Source organism: Pleurodeles waltl, chromosome 9, assembly GCF_031143425.1.
Source record: "Pleurodeles waltl isolate 20211129_DDA chromosome 9, aPleWal1.hap1.20221129, whole genome shotgun sequence".
NCBI classification, from domain to species: domain Eukaryota; kingdom Metazoa; phylum Chordata; class Amphibia; order Caudata; family Salamandridae; genus Pleurodeles; species Pleurodeles waltl.
Window position 1 is genome coordinate 1315554 of NC_090448.1, and position 23654 is coordinate 1339207.

The following is a 23654-nucleotide window of genomic DNA, read 5'->3' on the forward strand; positions in this document are numbered from 1 at the left end:
GATGTGCCTGGTGCCTGCTCAGTCCAGTATGTTCAGTGCACAGTCTGCGGGCGTGGAGAGCCTCCTGCGCGCGGCAGAGTCCGCAGTAGTGTTCCTTAATCTGCGCATGGCTGCTCGAGATGTTTGACCTTCTGCGCGTGTCTGATGGAGCTGTGTTCTAACTCTGCGCATGTCTGCTGGAAACGTGTTTCTTCGGCTATCACGGGCACAGTGGCTCTGAGTGCGCATGTCTGCTGCAAACTTCATTCTGCTTCTGCGCATGTCTGCCTCAGCAGTGTTTCTGCGCGTGTCTGCCTCAGCCCTGTTTCTGCTTCTGCGCATGTGTGCCTCAGCAGTGTTTCTGCGCGTGTCTGCCTCAGCAGTGTTTCTGCGCGTGTCTACCTCAGCCCTGTTTCTGCTTCTGCGCATGTCTGCCCCAGCAGTGTTTCTGCTTCTGCGCATGTCTGCCCCAGCAGTGTTTCTGCTTCTGCGCATGTCTGCCTCAGCAGTATTTCTGCTTCTGCGCATGTCTGCCTCAGCAGTGTTTCTGCGCGTGTCTACCTCAGCCCTGTTTCTGCTTCTGCGCATGTCTGCCCCAGCAGTGTTCCTGCTTCTGCGCATGTCTGCCTCAGCAGTGTTCCTGCTTCTGCGCATGTCTGCCCCAGCAGTGTTTCTGCTTCTGCGCATGTCTGCCCCAGCAGTGTTCCTGCTTCTGCGCATGTCTGCCCCAGCAGTGTTCCTGCCCGCAGCGGCCGCTGGGTAGTGCCTCCGCCTCCGCGCACGCGCACTCTGCACGCAGGGCACACGGTCCTTTGTTTACCTGCTGGAAGCTGCTCCCGCCCCGGGTTCCTCGGTGTCGCCCCCTCGCTCCCCCCGGGCCCCGCTCCAGAGCTGACCTTTGACCCGTGCACCCTCAGGACACCTTTGGGCAGGATACATGCAGAACCATCGGAAAGAGATGTCCCGGCAGGAGCCCCGCGCGGTGAGTGCAGCCCTCCCTGTCCTTTCAGCGGCGCCGGGAGAAGCCCCGACCCCGTGACGGAGCTCCGAGTGCGCCGGGGGCCTGGAACCCGCGGCCGGCGGAAGGAGTGTTCGCTGCTTGTGGAACAGACGCTCGTGCGAGCCCCGGAGCGCGGGTCCCGGGAGCTCGCGGGGTCTGTGTGTCTGTCAGACTCCTTCATGTCATGAGCGTTGCACCAGGGCCTGTCACCTCCCAGTGCGTCCTCCGCCCCGGGGCCTCCTCCACGGCACCCCCTCCCACTGCACCCTCCGCCCCCCCTCCACTGCACCCTACGCCCCCCCTCCCACTGCACCCTCCGCCCCCCTCCCACTGCACCCTCCGCCCCCCCTCCCACTGCATCCTCCGCCCCCCCTCCCACTGCACCCTCCGCCCCCCCTCCCACTGCACCCTCCGCCCCCCCTCCAATGCACCCTACGCCCCCCCTCCCAGTGCACCCTCCGCCCCCCCTCCCAGTGCACCCTCCGCCCCCCTCCCAGTGCACCCTCCGCCCCCCCTCCCAGTGCACCCTCCGCCCCCCCTCCCAGTGCACCCTCCGCCCCCCCTCCCACTGCACCCTCCGCCCCCCCTCCCACTGCACCCTCCGCCCCCCCTCCCACTGCACCCTCCGCCCCCCCTCCCACTGCACCCTCCGTCCCCCCTCCCAGTGCACCCTCCGCCCCCCTCCCAGTGCACCCTCCGCCCCCCTCCCACTGCACCCTCCGCCCCCTCCCACTGCACCCTCCGCCCCCCCTCCCAGTGCACCCTCCGCCCCCCCTCCCAGTGCACCCTCCGCCCCCCCTCCCAGTGCACCCTCCGCCCCCCCTCCCAGTGCACCCTCCGCCCCCCCTCCACGGCACCCTCCGCCCCCCCTCCACGGCACCCTCCGCCCCCCCTCCCAGTGCACCCTCCGCCCCCCCTCCCAGTGCACCCTCCGCCCCCCCTCCCACTGCACCCTCCGCCCCCCTCCCACTGCACCCTCCGCCCCCCCTCCCACTGCACCCTCCGCCCCCCCTCCCACTGCACCCTCCGCCCCCCTCCCACTGCACCCTCCGCCCCCCCCTCCACTGCACCCTCCGCCCCCCCTCCACTGCACCCTCCGCCCCCCCTCCCAGTGCACCCTCCGCCCCCCCTCCCACTGCACCCTCCGCCCCCCCTCCCACTGCACCCTCCGCCCCCCCCTCCCACTGCACCCTCCGCCCCCCCTCCACTGCACCCTCCGCCCCCCCTCCACTGCACCCTCCGCCCCCCCTCCACTGCACCCTCCGCCCCCCCTCCCAGTGCACCCTCCGCCCCCCTCCCAGTGCACCCTCCGCCCCCCCTCCACGGCACCCTCCGCCCCCCCTCCACGGCACCCTCCGCCCCCCCTCCCAGTGCACCCTCCGCCCCCCTCCCAGTGCACCCTCCGCCCCCCCTCCCACTGCACCCTCCGCCCCCCCTCCCACTGCACCCTCCGCCCCCCCCTCCCACTGCACCCTCCGCCCCCCCTCCACTGCACCCTCCGCCCCCCCTCCACTGCACCCTCCGCCCCCCCTCCCAGTGCACCCTCCGCCCCCCCTCCCAGTGCACCCTCCGCCCCCCCCTCCCACTGCACCCTCCGCCCCCCCTCCACTGCACCCTCCGCCCCCCCTCCACTGCACCCTCCGCCCCCCCTCCCACTGCACCCTCCGCCCCCCCTCCCACTGCACCCTCCGCCCCCCCTCCCAGTGCACCCTCCGCCCCCCTCCCAGTGCACCCTCCGCCCCCCCTCCACGGCACCCTCCGCCCCCCCTCCCACTGCACCCACCGCCCCCCCTCCCACTGCACCCTCCGCCCCCCCTCCCACTGCACCCTCCGTCCCCCCTCCCAGTGCACCCTCCGCCCCCCCTCCCAGTGCACCCTCCGCCCCCCCTCCCAGTGCACCCTCCGCCCCCCCTCCCAGTGCACCCTCCGCCCCCCCTCCACGGCACCCTCCGCCCCCCCTCCCAGTGCACCCTCCGCCCCCCCTCCCAGTGCACCCTCCGCCCCCCTCCCAGTGCACCCTCCGCCCCCCCTCCCAGTGCACCCTCCGCCCCCCCTCCACGGCCCCCTCCGCCCCCCTCCACTGCACCCTCCGCCCCCCTCCACTGCACCCTCCGCCCCCCTCCCAGTGCACCCTCCGCCCCCCCTCCCAGTGCACCCTCCGCCCCCCTCCCAGTGCACCCTCCGCCCCCCTCCCACTGCACCCTCCGCCCCCCCCTCCCACTGCACCCTCCGCCCCCCCCTCCCACTGCACCCTCCGCCCCCCTCCCACTGCACCCTCCGCCCCCCCTCCCAGTGCACCCTCCGCCCCCCTCCCACTGCACCCTCCGCCCCCCCTCCACTGCACCCTCCGCCCCCCCTCCCAGTGCACCCTCCGCCCCCCCTCCCAGTGCACCCTCCGCCCCCCTCCCAGTGCACCCTCCGCCCCCCCTCCCAGTGCACCCTCCGCCCCCCCTCCACGGCCCCCTCCGCCCCCCTCCACTGCACCCTCCGCCCCCCTCCACTGCACCCTCCGCCCCCCTCCCACTGCACCCTCCGCCCCCCCTCCCAGTGCACCCTCCGCCCCCCCTCCCAGTGCACCCTCCGCCCCCCCTCCCAGTGCACCCTCCGCCCCCCCTCCCAGTGCACCCTCCGCCCCCCCTCCCAGTGCACCCTCCGCCCCCCCTCCACGGCACCCTCCGCCCCCCCTCCCAGTGCACCCTCCGCCCCCCCTCCCAGTGCACCCTCCGCCCCCCTCCCAGTGCACCCTCCGCCCCCCCTCCCAGTGCACCCTCCGCCCCCCCTCCACGGCCCCCTCCGCCCCCCTCCACTGCACCCTCCGCCCCCCTCCACTGCACCCTCCGCCCCCCTCCCAGTGCACCCTCCGCCCCCCCTCCCAGTGCACCCTCCGCCCCCCTCCCAGTGCACCCTCCGCCCCCCTCCCACTGCACCCTCCGCCCCCCCCTCCCACTGCACCCTCCGCCCCCCCTCCCACTGCACCCTCCGCCCCCCCTCCCACTGCACCCTCCGCCCCCCCTCCCAGTGCACCCTCCGCCCCCCCTCCCAGTGCACCCTCCGCCCCCCTCCCACTGCACCCTCCGCCCCCCTCCCACTGCACCCTCCGCCCCCCCTCCCAGTGCACCCTCCGCCCCCCTCCCAGTGCACCCTCCGCCCCCCCTCCCAGTGCACCCTCCGCCCCCCCTCCACGGCCCCCTCCGCCCCCCTCCACTGCACCCTCCGCCCCCCTCCACTGCACCCTCCGCCCCCTCCCAGTGCACCCTCCGCCCCCCCTCCCAGTGCACCCTCCGCCCCCCTCCCAGTGCACCCTCCGCCCCCCCTCCCACTGCACCCTCCGCCCCCCCTCCACGGCACCCTCCGCCCCCCCTCCCAGTGCACCCTCCGCCCCCCCTCCCAGTGCACCCTCCGCCCCCCCTCCCAGTGCACCCTCCGCCCCCCCTCCCAGTGCACCCTCCGCCCCCCCTCCCAGTGCACCCTCCGCCCCCCCTCCACGGCACCCTCCGCCCCCCCTCCACGGCACCCTCCGCCCCCCCTCCCAGTGCACCCTCCGCCCCCCCTCCCAGTGCACCCTCCGCCCCCCCTCCCACTGCACCCTCCGCCCCCCCCTCCCACTGCACCCTCCGCCCTCCCTCCACTGCACCCTCCGCCCCCCCTCCCAGTGCACCCTCCGCCCCCCCTCCCAGTGCACCCTCCGCCCCCCCTCCCAGTGCACCCTCCGCCCCCCTCCCAGTGCACCCTCCGCCCCCCCTCCACGGCACCCTCCGCCCCCCCTCCACGGCACCCTCCGCCCCCCCTCCCAGTGCACCCTCCGCCCCCCTCCCAGTGCACCCTCCGCCCCCCCTCCACGGCACCCTCCGCCCCCCTCCCACTGCACCCACTGCCCCCCCTCCCACTGCACCCTCCGCCCCCCCTCCCACTGCACCCTCCGTCCCCCCTCCCAGTGCACCCTCCGCCCCCCCTCCCAGTGCACCCTCCGCCCCCCCTCCCAGTGCACCCTCCGCCCCCCCTCCCAGTGCACCCTCCGCCCCCCCTCCACGGCACCCTCCGCCCCCCCTCCCAGTGCACCCTCCGCCCCCCCTCCCAGTGCACCCTCCGCCCCCCTCCCAGTGCACCCTCCGCCCCCCCTCCCAGTGCACCCTCCGCCCCCCCTCCACGGCCCCCTCCGCCCCCCTCCACTGCACCCTCCGCCCCCCTCCACTGCACCCTCCGCCCCCCTCCCAGTGCACCCTCCGCCCCCCCTCCCAGTGCACCCTCCGCCCCCCTCCCAGTGCACCCTCCGCCCCCCTCCCACTGCACCCTCCGCCCCCCCCTCCCACTGCACCCTCCGCCCCCCCTCCCACTGCACCCTCCGCCCCCCCTCCCAGTGCACCCTCCGCCCCCCCTCCCAGTGCACCCTCCGCCCCCCTCCCACTGCACCCTCCGCCCCCCCTCCACTGCACCCTCCGCCCCCCCTCCCAGTGCACCCTCCGCCCCCCTCCCAGTGCACCCTCCGCCCCCCCTCCCAGTGCACCCTCCGCCCCCCCTCCACGGCCCCCTCCGCCCCCCTCCACTGCACCCTCCGCCCCCCTCCACTGCACCCTCCGCCCCCCTCCCAGTGCACCCTCCGCCCCCCCTCCCAGTGCACCCTCCGCCCCCCTCCCAGTGCACCCTCCGCCCCCCCTCCCACTGCACCCTCCGCCCCCCCTCCACGGCACCCTCCGCCCCCCCTCCCAGTGCACCCTCCGCCCCCCCTCCCAGTGCACCCTCCGCCCCCCCTCCCAGTGCACCCTCCGCCCCCCCTCCCAGTGCACCCTCCGCCCCCCCTCCCAGTGCACCCTCCGCCCCCCCTCCACGGCACCCTCCGCCCCCCCTCCACGGCACCCTCCGCCCCCCCTCCCAGTGCACCCTCCGCCCCCCCTCCCAGTGCACCCTCCGCCCCCCCTCCCACTGCACCCTCCGCCCCCCCTCCCACTGCACCCTCCGCCCCCCCCTCCCACTGCACCCTCCGCCCCCCCTCCACTGCACCCTCCGCCCCCCCTCCCAGTGCACCCTCCGCCCCCCCTCCCAGTGCACCCTCCGCCCCCCTCCCAGTGCACCCTCCGCCCCCCCTCCACGGCACCCTCCGCCCCCCCTCCACGGCACCCTCCGCCCCCCCTCCCAGTGCACCCTCCGCCCCCCCTCCACGGCACCCTCCGCCCCCCCTCCACGGCACCCTCCGCCCCCCCTCCCACTGCACCCTCCGCCCCCCCTCCCACTGCACCCTCCGCCCCCCCTCCCACTGCACCCTCCGTCCCCCCTCCCAGTGCACCCTCCGCCCCCCCTCCCAGTGCACCCTCCGCCCCCCCTCCACGGCCCCCTCCGCCCCCCTCCACGGCGCCCTCCGCCCCCCCTCCCAGTGCACCCTCCGCCCCCCCTCCGCCCCCCTCCCACTGCACCCTCCGCCCCCCCTCCCACCGCACCCTCCGCCCCCCCTCCGCCCCCCTCCCACTGCACCCTCCGCCCCCCCTCCACTGCACCCTCCGCCCCCCCTCCCAGTGCACCCTCCGCCCCCCCTCCCAGTGCACCCTCCGCCCCCCTCCCAGTGCACCCTCCGCCCCCCCTCCACGGCGCCCTCCGCCCCCCTCCACTGCACCCTCCGCCCCCCTCCCAGTGCACCCTCCGCCCCCCCTCCACGGCCCCCTCCGACCCCCTCCACGGCGCCCTCCACTGCACCCTCCGCCCCCTCCACTGCACCCTCCGCCCCCCTCCACTGCACCCTCCGCCCCCCTCCCAGTGCACCCTCCGCCCCCTCCACGGCACCCTCCGCCCCCCTCCACTGCACCCTCCGCCCCCCTCCACTGCACCCTCCGCCCCCCTCCCAGTGCACCCTCCGCCCCCCCTCCACGGCGCCCTCCGCCCCCCTCCACTGCACCCTCCGCCCCCCTCCCAGTGCACCCTCCGCCCCCCCTCCACGGCCCCCTCCGCCCCCCTCCACGGCGCCCTCCACTGCACCCTCCGCCCCCCTCCCAGTGCACCCTCCGCCTGACCCCTCCTCCACGGCACGTGCTCTTATGAACCAAGTGTCGGCTCTTAGGGTGTAAGTGAGGTCTGTCTGTCAAACTCATTCATGTCATGAACATTGCATCAGGTCTTTCCACCTCCCAGTTCACCCTTTATCTGGCCCCTCTCCTCCACGGCACATGCTCTTATGAACCAAGTGTAGGCTCTTAATGTGTAAGTGAGGTCTGTCTGTCAGACCAGGCGTCGGACTCATTCATGTAATATACATTGCATCATAACCTTTCACCTCCCAGTGCACCCTCCTCCCAGCTCCTCTCGGCACTGCTTGCCTTCCTCCTCTTTATTGTTTTCAAACTTTCTGTTTGGAGAGCTTGTGAGGATGGTGGGGTGACAGAAGCACAGCACTCTTGGGCTGATGTAGTGGAATCTGATTGTTACCTGTGCTGTACCAGTGAAACTGTGGTGTCCTGGCATTAATAGGGAAATCATGACCCTAGCCTACTTGTTAGGAGGTAAAGATGGTCATCGCAGCACTGTGTGAGGAGGCTCTCTAGTAATGACTGAATGAAAGTCAGGTAATGTTGTAAGGAAATGCCTTCCTTGGCCTGGTTACCCCCTGACTTTTTGTCTGATTGAAAGTGTGCTGGGACCCTGCTAATCATGCCCCTGCACCAGTGCTCTTTCCCTAAACTGTACCTTTGTTCCCACAATTGGCACAACCCTGCCACACAGATAAGTTCCTTGTAAATGGTACCCCAGGTACCTAAGGGCTGCAGCATGTCTTATGCCACCCTGGGGACCCCTCACTCAGCACATACACACTGCTTCACAGCTTGTGTGTGCTGGTGGGGAGAAAAATACTAAGTCAACATGGCACTCCATTCAGAGTGCCATGCCAACCTCACACTGCCTGTGACATAGGTAAGTCACCCCTATAGCAGGCCTTACAGCCTTAAGGCAGGGTGCACTATACCACAGGTGAGTAAGCAAAACCTTAGACATTGTAAGTGCAGGGTAGCCATGAAGAGTATATGGTCTGGGAGTTTGTCAAACACAAACTCCACAGTTGTATAATGGCTACACAGAAATCTGGGAAGTTTGGTATCAAACGTCTCAGCACAATAAATGCACACTGATGCCAGTGTGGGATTTATCGTAAAATACACCCAGAGGGCATCTTAGAGATGCCCCCTAAATACCAGTCCAACTCCTAATGCTAGGCGACCAGTTTCTGACAGCCTGCCACAACCAGATGAGTTTCTGGCCACAAGGGGTGAGTGCCTTTGTCACTCTGTGGCCAGGAACAAAGCCTGTACTGGGTGGAGGTGCTTCTCACCTCCCCCTTCAGGAACCGTAACACCTGGCGGTGAGCCTCAAAGGCTCAGGCCTTTTGTTATAGCACCCCAGGGCATCCCAGCTAGTGGAGATGCCTGCCCCTCCGGCTACAGCCCCCACTTTTTTTTCGCGGCAAGGCAGGAGAGGATAATGAGAAAAACAAGGAGTCACCCACCAGTCAGGACAGCCCCTAAGGTGTACAGAGCTGAGGTGACTCTTACTTTTAGAAATCTTCCATCTTGACATTGGAGGATTCCCCCATTAGGATTAGGGATGTGCCCCCTCCCCTCAGGGAGGAGGCACAAAGAGCGTGTAGCCACCCTCCAGGACAGTAGCCATTGGCTACTGCCCCCCAGACCTAAACACCCCCTTAAATTTAGTATTTAGTGGCAACCCTGAACCCAGGAAATCAGATTCCTGCAGCCTACTGAAAGAAGAAGGACTGCTGACCGGAAAGCCCTGCAGAGACGACGGAGACAAAACTGACTTGGCCCCAGCCCTACCGGCCTGTCTCCAAACTCAAAGAACCTGCACAGCGACACATCCGACAGGGACCAGTGACCCCTGAGGACTCAGAGGACTGCCCTGAGAAACTGAAGGACCAAGAAACTCCTGAGAACAGCAGCATTGTTCACCAACAGCAACATTTGTGTAACTTTGAAACAACTTTGAAAGAACTCTCCCTTCCCGTCGCAAGTGTGAGATTTCTCACTCTGCACCCGACACCCCCGGCTTGAGCTCCAGAGAACAAACACTGCAGAGAGGACTCCCAGGCGATTGCGACGACATGAGTCACCTGAGTCAACCCCCGTCCACCCCCACAGCGACGCCTGCAGAGAGGATCCAGAAGCTCCCCCTGACTGCCTGGTAACAAGGAACCCAACACCTGGACCAAGCACTACACCCGCAGCCCCCAGGACTGAGAGGAACCAAGCTGCAGTGCCAGAGTGACCAGCAGGCGTCCTTCTTCCTAGCCCAGTCGGTGGCTGGCCCGAGAAGCCCTCCTGTGCCCTGCCTGCATCACCTAAGTGACCCCCCTGGTCCCTCCATTGCTTCCTGTAGCAAACCTGACGCCATGTTTGCACACCGCACCCGGCCGCCCCTGTGCCACTGAGAGTGTGTTTTGTGTGCCTGTTTGTGTCCACCCCCCCCCCCCCAGTGCTCCACAAAACCCCCCTGGTCTGCTCCCCGAGGACACGGGTACTTACCTGCCAGCAGACCGGAACCGGAGCACCCCTGTTCTTGATAGGCGCCTATGTGTTATGGGCCCTCCTTTAACCTCTGCACCTGACCGGCCCTGTGTTGCTGATGCAGTAACTTTGGGGTTGCCTTGAACCCCCAACGGTGGGCTGCCTATGCCCAGGAGACTGACTGTGTAAGTGCTTTACTTACCCAAGAAACTTAACCATACTTACCCCCCCCACCCCCCAGGAACTGTTGATTTTTGCACTGTGTCCACTTTTAAAATAGCTTATTGCCATTTTAACGTATACTGTGTGTACTACTGCTTTAATTTGGAGTTCCATACTTACCTATGTGAAGTACCTTGAATTTTTGTACTTACCTCAAATCTTGAATCTTGTGGTTCTAAAATAAATTAAGAAAATATATTTTTCTATATAAAAACTTTTGGCCTGGAGTTAAGTCTTTGAGTGTGTGTTCCTCATTTATTGCCTGTGTGTGTACAACAAATGCTTAACGCTACCCTTTGATAAGCCTACTGCTCGACCACACTACCACAAAGTAGAGCATTAGTATTATCTAATTTTGCCACTATCAACCTCTAAGGAGAGCCCTTGGACTCTGTGCACACTATCTCTCACTTTGAGATAGTATATACAGAGCCAACTTCCTTCAAATGTGATAACCAGTTTGATGTGAAATATCATTTATGCAGTTTGCAGTCACATCTGTTGTATCAGGGGTGAGATCATGAGTGTTAAATTTTTTCGAACAAATGTGATGGTGTTATCACCAATCCTAACAATAACTTCGCTGTAACCTCAGGTTCTTCAGTACATATCAATTAACTGAAAAAAGTCAAATTATAGTTAACCTTGCTTGTTAGAACATAACATGTTTGAAGAAAACTTAGAGGCCACAAAAAAAACACTGTTAAAATGTCCTTAAATTATTTGTAAAAACCCTAAAAAACACAAAAGTTTGCCATTAATGGCTTTGTAAACAACACCATAATTCGCAAGTTAAATGATATCATTAATGACATCTCAGAGTCATCTCAAATGACATAATTGATTACATAACTGATGATTTCTGATTTTAAAATACTCTGCCCTCAGCTATGCGCTGTGGGTGTTAGCCTCAAGGCCAGCCCCTGTGCCCAACCCCATGTTAGTGACACATCATCATTGCTCACAGCCTTTTGCAGAGTGTACTGGTGATTCTCCACAGGGCCTGGCTTTTAGCCAGAGTCTACAAGCAACCCACTGCAAACAGTCAATCCTGCTGCATGAGGCCTTCCACTCAACTCAATCGGTGTTGTCTGTAGGGTCTGGCATACTGCCAGGGCATGAACCCTCCTCCGCAAGCAGTTAACCCTTCCGATGCAGTGCCTTCAGCCATGCCCCAAAGCCACGTCTCAAAAGGTGATCAACTCCCACTGTGTAGAGCCTTCATCCAAACACAGTGGGGGTTGACCACAAGGCTTAGGCTATGGCCAGGCACTGCGTCCAACTTGCATGAGATGGCCAATCCTTGCTGCACACAACCTTCTCCTGTGTACTTTGGAGGTTGAATCTAAGGCCTGGTATTAGGCCAGGACCTGTGTCGAAACATTTGCAAGTGGTCAACCCCTACCACACACGACTTTGAGACCTGTGCTACAAGTGCTAAGTCCTGCGTCCAATCCTTCACAGCACTCTTGACAGCGGAATCTGTCCCATTCTGCTTTGCTTGAGGAAAGGGCTTAAAACATATTCTTCAAGAAAGTGATTTAGTAATGTGATATTTTTTCTTCCAGGCCCAGGTAACGTTCCCCGATGCATCTGCCTATTTTCCTGAAGAGGAATGGAAGCTTTTACAGGATTGGCAGAAAGAACTTTACCGAAATGTGATGAAGGAAATTCACCAGGCCTTGATTTCACTGGGTAAAAACACACTCTTTTTTCAGTCCTATGATTGTTATGTAGGACAAGTCTGTTATTTGTTTATGAATTCTAAGATTGGATGTTAATGTTATGTTTTTATTCCTCCTGGATAATTTAAAGGGTGTGGTTCTTTTACCTAGCTCTTTCCCTTTCACAGTGAACACTTCTACTTAGTTTTGGGTTGGAAACTGCTTCAGGAGCCATTCATTTAGAGCTTTGCATGTTGGTACCTCTTACAAATACTGAATCATAAGCTTCACATTATTATTTTGACTGTACCTGTCCCACACCCGTACCTTTCTTAAAGAAGGATCTGGAAAACCTATCACTATCAATTGTGATGAAAGGAAATGAGTTGTTTATAAATATAAGAGATGAAAAAGTGGCTTGAACAATGTTAGAAATGAGGCACCATGTTACCCTCTTAATTGCAGAAGCTCGAATAAGGCTGTTTTAGTTTATGATATGTGAAAAAACAACTCTGACTGGCATTATTGTACTTTTTACATGCAACAGCAGTTTCTGTTTTAAGAAACAGACAAGGTCCCTCTCTGTCTTTCTCTCTCCCTCCAACTTTTCTTCTTTTTGTTGTCTCCCTTTCTAACACTTTTAAGTTTGAGATTTCCTTTCTGAACTTTCCTCTTTTTTAGGTTGAGCTTTATTAAAACATATTAAAAATACAATCACACTAATACAAGTCATATGCGAAAATAATATAACTAGATCCTGAAGTTATATTCCTAAAAAATAACATACTCGTACTAATCAAGTCCTAACTATTATTTTTTAAAATATTAGATAAGAAAGAAAATAATAGAAATGAGTGAAATAGAGCTATATATGCCTAACAATTAGAAGTATAAAGCTATTTATCTAAGATCTATAGAAATCTTGAAAATATTCGAAAATATATAAAAAAAATATTTAGGTTAATTAGTTGAAAAAAAAAGACTTGCTTACGTCAATGTAATAGTAACCGCAAAAAAATCTCTTTTGATCACTAAGTTCACCGGGGTTACATATGATCTGTCTAGTCTGTGGTTGTAGCAAAACACTTGTAACCGTGCTTTAATGGAGATTTTTATTAGTTGAATAACCTTGTTAAGGTGCACATGAGATAAAGAATGGTTTCACTGTTTACCCAAATTGCACGTGTCTTAATATTATCATTGTCAAGCAAAAATGAAGCCTGTTGGAGGGAGAATGCAAACTAACTCCTTCATCACTTTCTAGATTTCTTAATGTAGATGATGAGATTCAGAATTTCTTATTGTCCTATAAAATATTAAAATGCAAAAAAAAGACTAGGACATATTAATTGGAATCAGTGTAGCAGACGGAATATTATTGAAGTTATCATTTGTATTTTGTCCAGTCAAACCTAATAGGATACAAATAACTGATTCCAGTGCATTGGTACGGAATTCATGTTTTGTATCACGTTTTAAAGATTTTAACATAAAGTTTCAACCTAATCAATCAAAGGTGTTCTCTGCATCCGATGTCATAGTAGCCTCCATACATTTAAATCTCTATGCTCGAGATGGCCGCCAGTAGGAGTGTCCAGCTAGAGCTCCGCCATTGGATAGTGTGGTGTTCCGGTTTGAGCGCCTCAACAAGCTGCCGAAGGGCGTTGCGTGGTAGCCTTGGTCCCCTGGACGGCCCATGGACCGACTAGTGGCGCCTGAGGCGAAGACAGGCCTCGCGGAGTCTGGGTCCGCAGACCGACGCTAGCCGTGGCTGGAGCAGCCTGAAAATGGTGGCCGCGTGGTGAGCGCGTATCTCGGGTGATATGGCGGTGGCGGTGACGGCGCTCCCCCGGGTCGCCCCTCCGCCGCCACGCCATTGAAAGAGGTCGCCAGGGCACACTTGGATCACCCCCTGCTTGCCGACGCGGCTGAGCAAGGGGGGAGGCCCAGCTGAAGGCGCTGCTGCAGCGTAGGGGGACTGGGCCCATGCTGGGCCACCCTGCGCGGAGACGTTGCTGAAGAGGCCCACATGGGGCAAAGGAGTGAGGCGCTTTCCGCCCCGATTTATAAGACGCGGTGAGGCCAGTGTTGGGTGCGGCTGGCGGAAGGTGGACTCAAACAGAAGCGGCACGCCTGGCAAGCCATACCCAGGTGAGGAGCCCTGACCAGAGGCTGGGTGGAAAAGAGGCATTAGGCCAGCTGCCGTGGAGGGGAGCTGTATGAGACCCGCTCATTGCAGGGAGACAAGGCTCCCTCGGGAGAGGGGCCCTGCAAGGGACGGACGAGGGACCGGATGGTCCGAGCCCCGCGGTGCTGGGCCATACACCAGAGAACAGGCAGCACATACTAGTCTGTTGGTCCAGCTGAGTCAGAAGGCGTGCCCGCTATTGGCAACCGAAGAGCACGAACATTTAGGAATGGCCTCCCAAAAGCACAGCAAAAAAGAGGGCTCCCTTAAGGATCTTTCCTCTAAAACCCCTGCCAAAAGAATGGCGCTGTCAGGACCACTAGAAACAGGGTGCGGAGATGCGACGGGGCCTGTGTTGTCTGAGGGAGATGGAGCTCCCCTGACAAGAGCATTCATGGAACAACTCTCAGGGATGTGGAATTCCTATCCGGGACATCTTGTTTGGGGTCAAGGGCAACAAGTTCTTATGTTTACTTTGTCCTTGGGACAAGTAGGCCCAACCCTCTGCAGCACAAACACTTTGGCTGCTTGTTTACAGAGAGTGGAACGCTCTGCAGTTGAGGTAATGTTTCCAAAAGATAATGCTGTTCGAACTTGTATTTATGGTTCATTATTTGAAAGCCTTTATTATTAGGGTGAGTGCTGTAAATAAATGTTTTAAGGTCACACTTTACTACTGACGTTGGTTCCAGTACAAAAAAAAAAACGTGTATACACATGTTTGAAAAGTTTAGGCTATGAGGCTAAGTATAATGCTCCCAGAATGCCCTCTGATTAGATGCAAATGAAGTGTCATTTAGTAAAATGTGTTGATGCATGCTAGTATTTCCCCAAAAAATTTCTAGTGGAAAATCAGTGTAACCACTTTCAACACGAATATGGGAAGCATGAAAATAAACAAACACTGACAAAGCCAACTGGTCTGACATATTTGTATAAGTCTTTTAGTTTCATCAATGTGTGTCTTGTTTTGACATAGCTTTTGTAACACTTTATTGTTGTGGGAGCTACCAGGCCCTCAACATTGTAATAAACACTGGCAAAACCCCCCCAAAAAGTTTTTGAACTCTAAAAGCACACGTTGCCACCAGTGGCATAACAAAGGCCCTGCAGCTGCCCTCCAGGGGGCCCCTTCAGCACAGCACCTGCCCTGAGTGAGTCTGGAGAGGGGGCTCCTCCATGTTCTTTGCAAAGGGGCACCCTCCAGTTTCGTTACGTCACTGATTGCCACTGTAGTTCCTGACACTGAACAAAACTACTTTGTGTGGCAATATGCTCCTTGTGGAAGAGCAGAATGCGATCACTCACAGTAAAGCCAGCCAAAAGAGAGAGAAATAGAAATTTTTATTAAACAAAATGTCTTTGTTAACACCAGACCTAATTAGGGACCAAGACCCACATGTAGGTAGCTTTTTGCATGTCGCAAACAGCGACTTTCGCTGTTTGCGACGTGCCAAAAGCACATTGCGATGCACAAACCCAGTTTTGTGATTCAGTAACCTGGTTACCGAAACGCAAAATGGGTTTGCGACTCGCAATTAGTAAGGGGTGTTCCCTTCTTAATTGCGACTCGCAGTGCAATGTAGGATTGTTTTGTGACCGCGAATGCAGGCGCAAACCAATCGCAGTTTGCACCCATTTTAAATGGGTGCTAACACTTTCTCAAATGGGAAGGGATCCCCATGAGACCCCTTCCCCATTGTGAATGTCACTGTAAACATTTTTACAGAGCAGGCAGTGGTCCTGTGGACCACTGCGTGCCCTGAAAAAATGAAACAAAAACGTTTCTTTTTTCGTTTTTGTAATGCATCTCGTTTTCCTTTAAGGAAGCAGTCACAGACATGGTGGTCTGCTGTCTCCAGCAGGCCACCATCCCTGTGAGGGCCGCTATTCGCAAGGGGGTCGCAAATTGCGACCCACCTCATGATTATTCACTAGGTGGGCATTTGCGAAGCCCTTGCGAATCACAGATGGTGTCAGGGACACCATCCTACATTCGGATTTGCGACTCGCAAATTGCGAGTTGCTCTGACTCGCAATTTGCGGGTCGCAAATCTGAACCTACCTACATATGGCCCCAAATTCTTAAAGAAAGTCACAAAAGTGCACCCATGGTATATGTTGTAACCCTATAAAATATTTGTGAACTGTATTTTAGCATGTGTAGATTTGCTCATGTGAAAATCTATTGAGCATTTGCAAGTTCATTTTCCCTCCGGCCACTTTCTTCCCAACCCTGGAAGAAGTTCTAATTCTGCCATTGTCAGGAGTAAATGTCCAACCTTTCTTATTATGGGAAAATATTAGAGAGAAGCTGGTGAAAATCTTTAAAACATGCAGGTTAGTAGGTTTGCAGACTCAAAGGCATTCCAGCCCTGGAACTATTGCTTACTGCTTCCTCCAGCCCAAGTATGCAGATCTGCAGAAAGGTGGCAAAATAAGGAAATTGCTACAGTAGGGATTGAAACTGCAAGTATTCAAGCCCTACTATGGTAGTAGCCCTGGCATAATCAGAGAGGCTATTATCAGAGCTCTTACATAATGAGATTGCTGCCATAATTTGTCGCCACACTACATGGCACCAAAGGGACAAGTAGATCTTTTTACAGGACAAGTAGATTTGAGAAGCAACCAGTCCCCTGAACAAGTAGATATTTTAATAAATTCCACACCCCTGAACTCTCCAAGTCCTCACGCGACGACCTCGCAACACTGAAGCGGGAAATAGTAGCCGACGTCAAAGACCTTAAACAGGAGGTGATTGACCTGGGCCAGCGGGTAGACACGGTGGAAGAGGCCCACGACGCAAGAGAAGATAAATTGGACTGTCAAAGGAGAGAACTTCTCACTTTACAAGACAAGAACCAAGAACTGCAATACCAAATAGAAGACCTAGAGAACAGATCACACTGCTCTAACATTTGGATAAAAGGGGTTCCGGCACAGGCAATAGCCGGATCCCTGGAAGACTTTGGTGCATCTCTTTCGTCACGTGGCGCCGGCCCTGAAAGAGCAGAATATTGTGCTTGATAGAACACATAGGACTGGCAGGCCTGCCCGAGCACCGGGACAGGCTCAAGACATACTAACTTGTTTACACTATTATAAACAGAGAGAGGTTATTATGGCGGCAGTTTGTGACACTACAACCATTGAGTTTGAAGGCCATCGGATCGGTCTATACCAGGATCTCTCTATGCTAACATTACAGCGCCATAGTTTGTTCATGCCAGTGACGGACCTCCTCAGGGAAGAAGGCATCAAGTATCAATGGGGTCATCCCTTCCTACTGCTCTTCACATGGCACAATGAACTCTGTAGCCTCCGCACCCTAGAAGAAGCTCAGAGACTGGAGGGGATGTCACAGAATCTTGAGGAGCGGGCCCAGAAGGCTGCCCCACCAGCGTAGCGGCAGGGCTCGGACAAGGGTGAACCGAAAACAGCCAGCAGTCGACACACAACCTACAAGCCTGCAACAGTAGAGAGACAAAAAGAGAAGGCAGCGCTAATTAGAAGTCTCCGCAGCCAGGATAGTGTGTCCGAAATCGACTCGGACCACTGAACTGAATTATACCCCCGCGTGACGCCCTGCATTCCCCTGGGATGGGGACCCCCGAAAGGCCTCAGTGAGCGCCTATCCGATGACACAGCCACTGTTATGAAAAGACTGAGATATCCGGTTGGCGGAGCTCCACCTTAACGGAGCGACGGTTGAACTTCCGACAGACCGATGTGTAAGCCCAGACCCCAGGCGATGTTGAAGACTGTTCCCAGGCGGGACGTTGTTGCAAGTTTACCCCAAGTTAAATGTTCACTTTACCCTATTTCCCCACACTACCCTTGAGGGGATGTATGCCTCTTACCCTGTCATTACTGAATACGCAGGAGGGAATCACCACACGCCTCACCCACTGGGACGACATACAACACAGCACTATCTGTCAGTTGTCGGATGATAACCATATTTAGTCTTAACGTGAGAGGCCTCAATGCCCCGGTGAAGATACAGGCTCTCTTGTTACAGCTTAGAGAACTACAATGTCACATATGCTTACTGCAAGAAACTCACTTACTTCGACAGCACTGGAAAAAGATGAGGTCGTGCTTGTTTGACCGACAGTTTCACTCATCACGTCCTGGACGAAGGGCGGGAGTGGCGATCCTACTGGCCACGAACTTCCCGGGGAGGGTGTCCTGTGTGCAGGCTGAGATCCCTGGCCGGCTTCTTTCGCTGCAAATTGACATGCAAGGGCACCAACTGACAATCGCTAATATATACGGACCAAATGAACACCAAAAATGCTTTCTAAGAGATGCACTGGGTAGGGTCCTGGAGACACCTGATAAGGATATTGTGGTGAGTGGGGACTTTAACGTAGTACTGGATCCACATTTAGACAGATCTGCCCAGAGATATGGGTAGACGGGCGCATTCACTCAGGGCTTCCAGGACTGCCTAAGGGGGGCAGGACTGGCTGACATCTGACGCCAACACCACCCATCAGACAGAGCGTATTCTATCTTTTGAGCCGCTCACCAAACATACGCCCGTATAGATATCTTTCTCACCTTGCCGCACGTCACTGCCCTATCCACCAGCACGACCATCGGGGTGGCCTCAATCTCAGACCACTCCCCACTCATGCTTTCATTTACGCTACCTGACTACAAACCAAGCAGACAACAATGGCGTCTCAACACAATGCTTTTAACATATGAGGACACGCTAACGGAAATTAGAGACACGGTTAGCCACTTTCTCGCGTTGAATGACACTCCTGAAACCAATATTGCAACCCTCTGGGAGACCCTTAAAGCAGTCGTTATAGGTCAGTTTATAGCGATAGCTGCCAAACAGAATGCCCTACGTCACGATAAGCATCAATCAAACACAGTCAATAAAGGAGATGCAGTAAACTTGTCAATAGGTTTTATTTAACAAAACGGCAATCTACAATGCGTTGCATGGGCTGCAATGATAAGGATAATGAATAATGCAAGAAACAATTGTGAAAACAAGAGTCATTAATACAGAGACCCCCACAATCTTGCAGTGGTATGAAGCAATATGAGATATGTCCTAATAACCTAGTATGATGTGCCTAATCTCTAACCTACAAGAGAGCTAGGTGTGTTAAACCTAATCTGCCAATGCCATATCCATGAGAAGAACACCCACCCCCCCGCAACCCTCGTTACCTTGGAATGAGGTCTCTAGCTCAGACTCCATAGGGACATGAAGACTGGGTCAGTGTCAAGGTGACGTGCAGCATCAATAGCAGCAATGGCATCTGGTCGGAATCCCTCTGACTAAGTGAGGTTCATTTACACAGATCTGCTTGGACCCCTGATGTAGGTCTGTTCCCAAACAATAGATAACAAGACATGCTTGGGACGGCAATTTATGTCAACAATTCCCTTGAATGCGTGAAGAGGGGAAGTACCTAATGTGAACACCTACAGTTTGTTTATCTTTGTCACTTGATATTGACGCCTTAGCGCGGTGGCACTGATAATGAAAAACTAAAACATTGGCCTAATTAGAAACAAGGCAGCCATCTTAAAAGATATAATTAAATAAATGCGCTAAAACAGAGCAAACAAAGTAGGGTAAAAGACATTGGGTGACGGAGGCACGAGTCCCCAATTCAAAGGCTAAGCTAGCTCCTGTTCCCATTAAATCAAGATAGGATTCACTACAGGGGTCGACAGCAGAGCGCGCTGCCCAGAAGAAAAGGTGGCACCCAGAAGGAAAGCTGGTGCAGGGAGTCAGTGGGGCTGGCTCCCAACCAATTTGGGAAACCTTCCAGGCCAGGAGTCCTGAGGAAAGTGCTCCTGGTGGCAAGGGCTCGCCACCAGGAGTGAAAAGACATCAAGACCATCAAAATCGTCTCACGAGGGCCCAAAATATCCCTGGGGGGAAGGTGCGTGACCTTTGACCACCAGTAAGGAAGTGCGTGGGGCTCCATCGCCGTTGCCAGTGCTGCCACCGGGACGGGCCAGGGCCCGGGGCTGCCCCAAGGAAGAACGGAGCTGGGGAGCACTGTTGTGTGTCCCAGGCAAGGAAAAATGCTGTTACAAGGCAGCACCGTCACTCTTCCTCGATCCTGGGGCCCCACAAGGAAGATGAGGAGTGGGTCCCTGGACCCCATCCGGGGGCCCACATGGATGGACAGTTGGGTTGCACAGTTGCACCACCTGAGAAGATGAGGAGAGGGGCCCCGGACCACATCCCAGGGCCCTGCAACGAAGAGAAACAGTGAAGATGGCCGCCGGCTGTGGGTGGGACTGGCACCCGAAGCAGAAGCCGGGGAGCAACATTGTGCTCCCAGTGACGATGGTGGAGAGGGGCCCTGGACCTCATCCCGGGCCACACACAGAAGGCGAAGTCAAGGGGCACCGTTGCACCCCCTTGAAGATTGCCAGAGGGGCCCTGGCCCCCATCCCCGGGCCTCATGAAGAAGACAATGTAGGGGAGCGCCATCTCCCCGGGAAGGCGGCGGAGGAGACCCAGGACCCCATCCCTAAGCCCCGAGGTTGCAAAGGAGGTGGGGGAGTGCGGCAGCACTCCCCCCTGCAGCCCATCCAGCTGCATTACCGCAAAGTGTCTGCCCGCAGGAGCGAGCAGACCTGCACTGCTAAGCCGGTCCAGTGACCCGCATGGGAAGGTGCTGAAACATGTCTATAGATAACAGTACTACCTGCACCAAGTTTGTTGAAAAACTACAGAAACTTTGAAGTAAGTGTACTGCATTTACCAGGTTGCAATGGGGTGAACTGTGCTGGGATGGGAGACAGTGTGCTCCCTTCCCCCCTTGTGTTTAAAAGGCTCCCTTGAGCCTGAGCCAATGAGTTGACAATCTTACCTGGGATGCACCTGTGTGCCTGTGGATTGGTACTTTGACCTGCGGAACTTGGGCAGCATTTCAGAAAGCCCTGATGACTTTTCTCTGCTCTATACTATTTCAGCTTTCTACTGATGAAGGGCTAAACCCAGAAACACATGTGTAGATATAACAGCGCTGTCTGCACCAACTTTTGTGAAAAACTACAGCAACTTTGAAGCAAGTGTACTGCATTTACCAGGATGCATTGGGATGAACTGTGCTGGGATGATAGGCAGTGTGCTCCCCCCCTTTGTACTAATGATGTTGCCCACTCATCCTCCAGAGTTTCTCTGACTATTACAGTAGACATTGATAGAAACATTCTACAAAGTTGTCCATAGACCAGCACACCTAACCAAGGCAAGGTAACACCTAGGATACCACAGTGCGTATATGCCCTGTCTTAATAAAGCAGTGGCAAAACCATTCGAACATGCTTGGGGTAGCATAAGGAGGGCTGAGATGTAAAGCCATCTTTATGTTTGTAGAGGTGTTGTTTGTAGTGCATTTATGACTCAAAGCTTATACTTCAGCAAGAAGAACTGCCACACAATGCTGCACAATGCCAAATGATTGTGCAGTTCTTGGTAATCCTGCAGCGGTAATACAATTACAAAGAGCTACTGAGTGCATTAAATAAAACATATTTACTACACCATACAGTATGGGCTATGGCTGTAGGATTAATTTATCCTACTCCTTCCTCCTACGTACCCATGAACTGATGACGAGAAAAGCCTGCGGACTGTGAGTTACAGATGTACCACAAAGGGCGCTTTGTCCTTCCAGTCCTGCCTCCCAACAGCAATGATTAAAGTTATGTGTTGTTGATCAGTTACTTTATGTAGGAGCAGGAGCGATGTGTGGTATTGGTGAAGTGTGACTAGGAAAAGGGGTTCCTGCTGCCAGCCACGTCTACTGAGAGTTTTTATGTGAAACCACATGCCAAACTAGCTCTGGAATCTGAGATGCTCATACATGCCATTCCAGAGTCTGATGGGTTGTACTTCCTTTGTATAATCTGGGAATCTAACATAGAATCGCACTGTCCTCCTTGGTCTCAATGGAATTTATCTTTTACATAGCCTTTACGGCTCTATCTGTGCACTAATTTCTTTTGATCTGCTATTGAGGTTCATCCCTGTTTGTTTCTGTGTTTTTCCTGCATGTTTTGTGCACATTATGCAGGAATGGGTTTAACACTATCATTCCACAGTTGTATGTTGATGTCTATCGCTGCATTTATATCTTAACGTACTCCCTTGACTGGAACACCGTGTGTTACTGGTGCTTAACGAACTGTGCTAGGGAGAAGGCCAGCTCTGTCACCCCACGTGTCACATGATAACATATCACCTTATTGAATACTGCTACTCACCAGCTATGGATTCATTATGAATGCTCTTTTATTACCAGGCCCTCTGATTGCTACCACTGTCATTTCATTAAGAGCAAAAGAAAAGGAAGAATTATTTACTACAGACAACATGGTGCCCGAGAGAAGACATAGCATTAACACCTCCCCAGGTCAGTGAGAATGGTATTATTAGGCTCTTGTGTGAGTTAAGACAAAACTGTTGAATTTCAGTCATTTTATAGATATAATTTGTAGCCATAACTGTACGTTAACTGTTTGCTTTTTAAGTAAATATCAAATGTTTTTGAATATTTGTTTAATACCTTAACCAAAGCTAACAATATCTTCACTTCAGCTGTGATTTTTCCAGTGAGTTTCAGTAATTTTTTTAATGACCTACTACATCCACGTACCAATCTACGTAGAAAGGCAAATGCACCAACCCACCATTTCTCGCCAAGCCCTGCTGCCCTTGGCTAGATGTCATGTGCAGCTGAGGTTGTCTGCATGACCTGGCCACAGGGCATAGCCGACAGCGAACCAGCTGGAGTGACCCAACCTGCCATGCACAGACAACAGTAGCGTGCAGGGTCAAAGTCCATTAGCAGCAGCGGTTGGCCACACAGCATGGTGGACAACCAGTCCACAATAGGTGGCCATCACTTAGGCCGAGAGCAGTATACCATGGCCTTGCCTTTGGCCAGTCCCTGTGGCCAACCCACTGTGGGCTCCCAGCCCTGCTTTACATGGCCTTCGGCTGTGCGCATCACCGTTAAGCTGCAGTTTTTGGCCTACAGCCCGAATTTATGCTCAGCCTACCACGGGTGGCCATGCACTTCCTAGGTCTGAGCACCTGGATACTCTCAGGATGATAGTGCTGCGCTGTACAAATACTGATTGATTTGTTGATTGATTGATTGAGTTTTGAGTGTCTTTTTGAACTTTGTTGAAACTTTAATGGCAAACCACCTCTCCAAAAGTAGTTTTTTCTATTGATGATAGATTTTGTAGTGCTTTTTCATCTTCTAATTCCTAATCCCAGGATTTGTTAGCCACAGAACACACTAGTCATGCTCTGCAAACAGTGTAAGGTAAAAAGGATGGTTTGGATCTTTTGGCTTTCAGGTTGCTTCAGCATCTCTGCAAGTACATTTTCTGTTTTTCCTGTGTAATGTGTACTGTGTTTTCTTCTGGCGTTGGTCACATAGGAATTTCTCAAACTACTGCTTATGCCTCACCTTGAGGTGCCTTCATATAATTGATCTTTCAAAATTTTATAAACCTCTTTCTCTAATGCGCTTTGCTTCACAGTGCATACACTAGCCTTCTGGCCTTCAGCTTTTTCTCTGCAGAGGCATGTGGAAAAACTCCCAAACTGTGGAGTATTTAGTGTTCTTTTTTTTCTATATATTCTCCTTTGTGCGCATCACTTCCTTTTCTTGTTGCGGTTGAGGTGATAGCACTAGAAGCTATTCCCTGGCTGAGTTGGACATGCCTGTAAATTGAAAAAGAGCTGCATCTCCCACTAGCATCTGCAATGCTCCTGGGAAGGTCTTTTTACTAAGAAACAGGCACTTTTTGATGTGGTAATACCTTACTTAGAGCTCATTCGAAAGTCCAAGACATTAATTCAATGCCACATATGTTATATCATACAGTGTGCGGTTCAGTAACACATTTTCTCAGAAGATTATTTAAATCTCTCTAGACACAGTATAGTTTTTCTAAACAAGCTGTTCCACTATTTAATGCCCTCAAGTCATGGCCTGCACAAGGTTACCAAAAAAGTCCACAAGGAAACTACTCTTAAACTTGCCACAAAGTTTGCTGACTCTTACAAATCTGTGGACTATAATGGT

General features: G+C 55.5%; 1 protein-coding gene across 2 annotated transcripts in view; it reads left to right on the plus strand.

Moving 5' to 3' along the window:
* Positions 1 to 765: 765 nt before the first annotated feature.
* The window catches only part of LOC138258804 (zinc finger protein 514-like), a 141727-nt gene continuing 118838 nt past the window's right edge, over positions 766 to 23654 (plus strand). The window contains exons 1-3 of one of the 2 annotated variants that reach the window (XM_069206037.1): positions 766 to 961; positions 11268 to 11394; positions 21855 to 21965. In XM_069206037.1, coding sequence (XP_069062138.1) covers positions 917 to 961; positions 11268 to 11394; positions 21855 to 21965 — 283 coding nt within the window. In that variant the 5' untranslated portion in view covers positions 766 to 916. The remainder of the gene's footprint in view (positions 962 to 11267; positions 11395 to 21854; positions 21966 to 23654) is intronic. The other variant, XM_069206038.1, reaches the window with a different exon arrangement.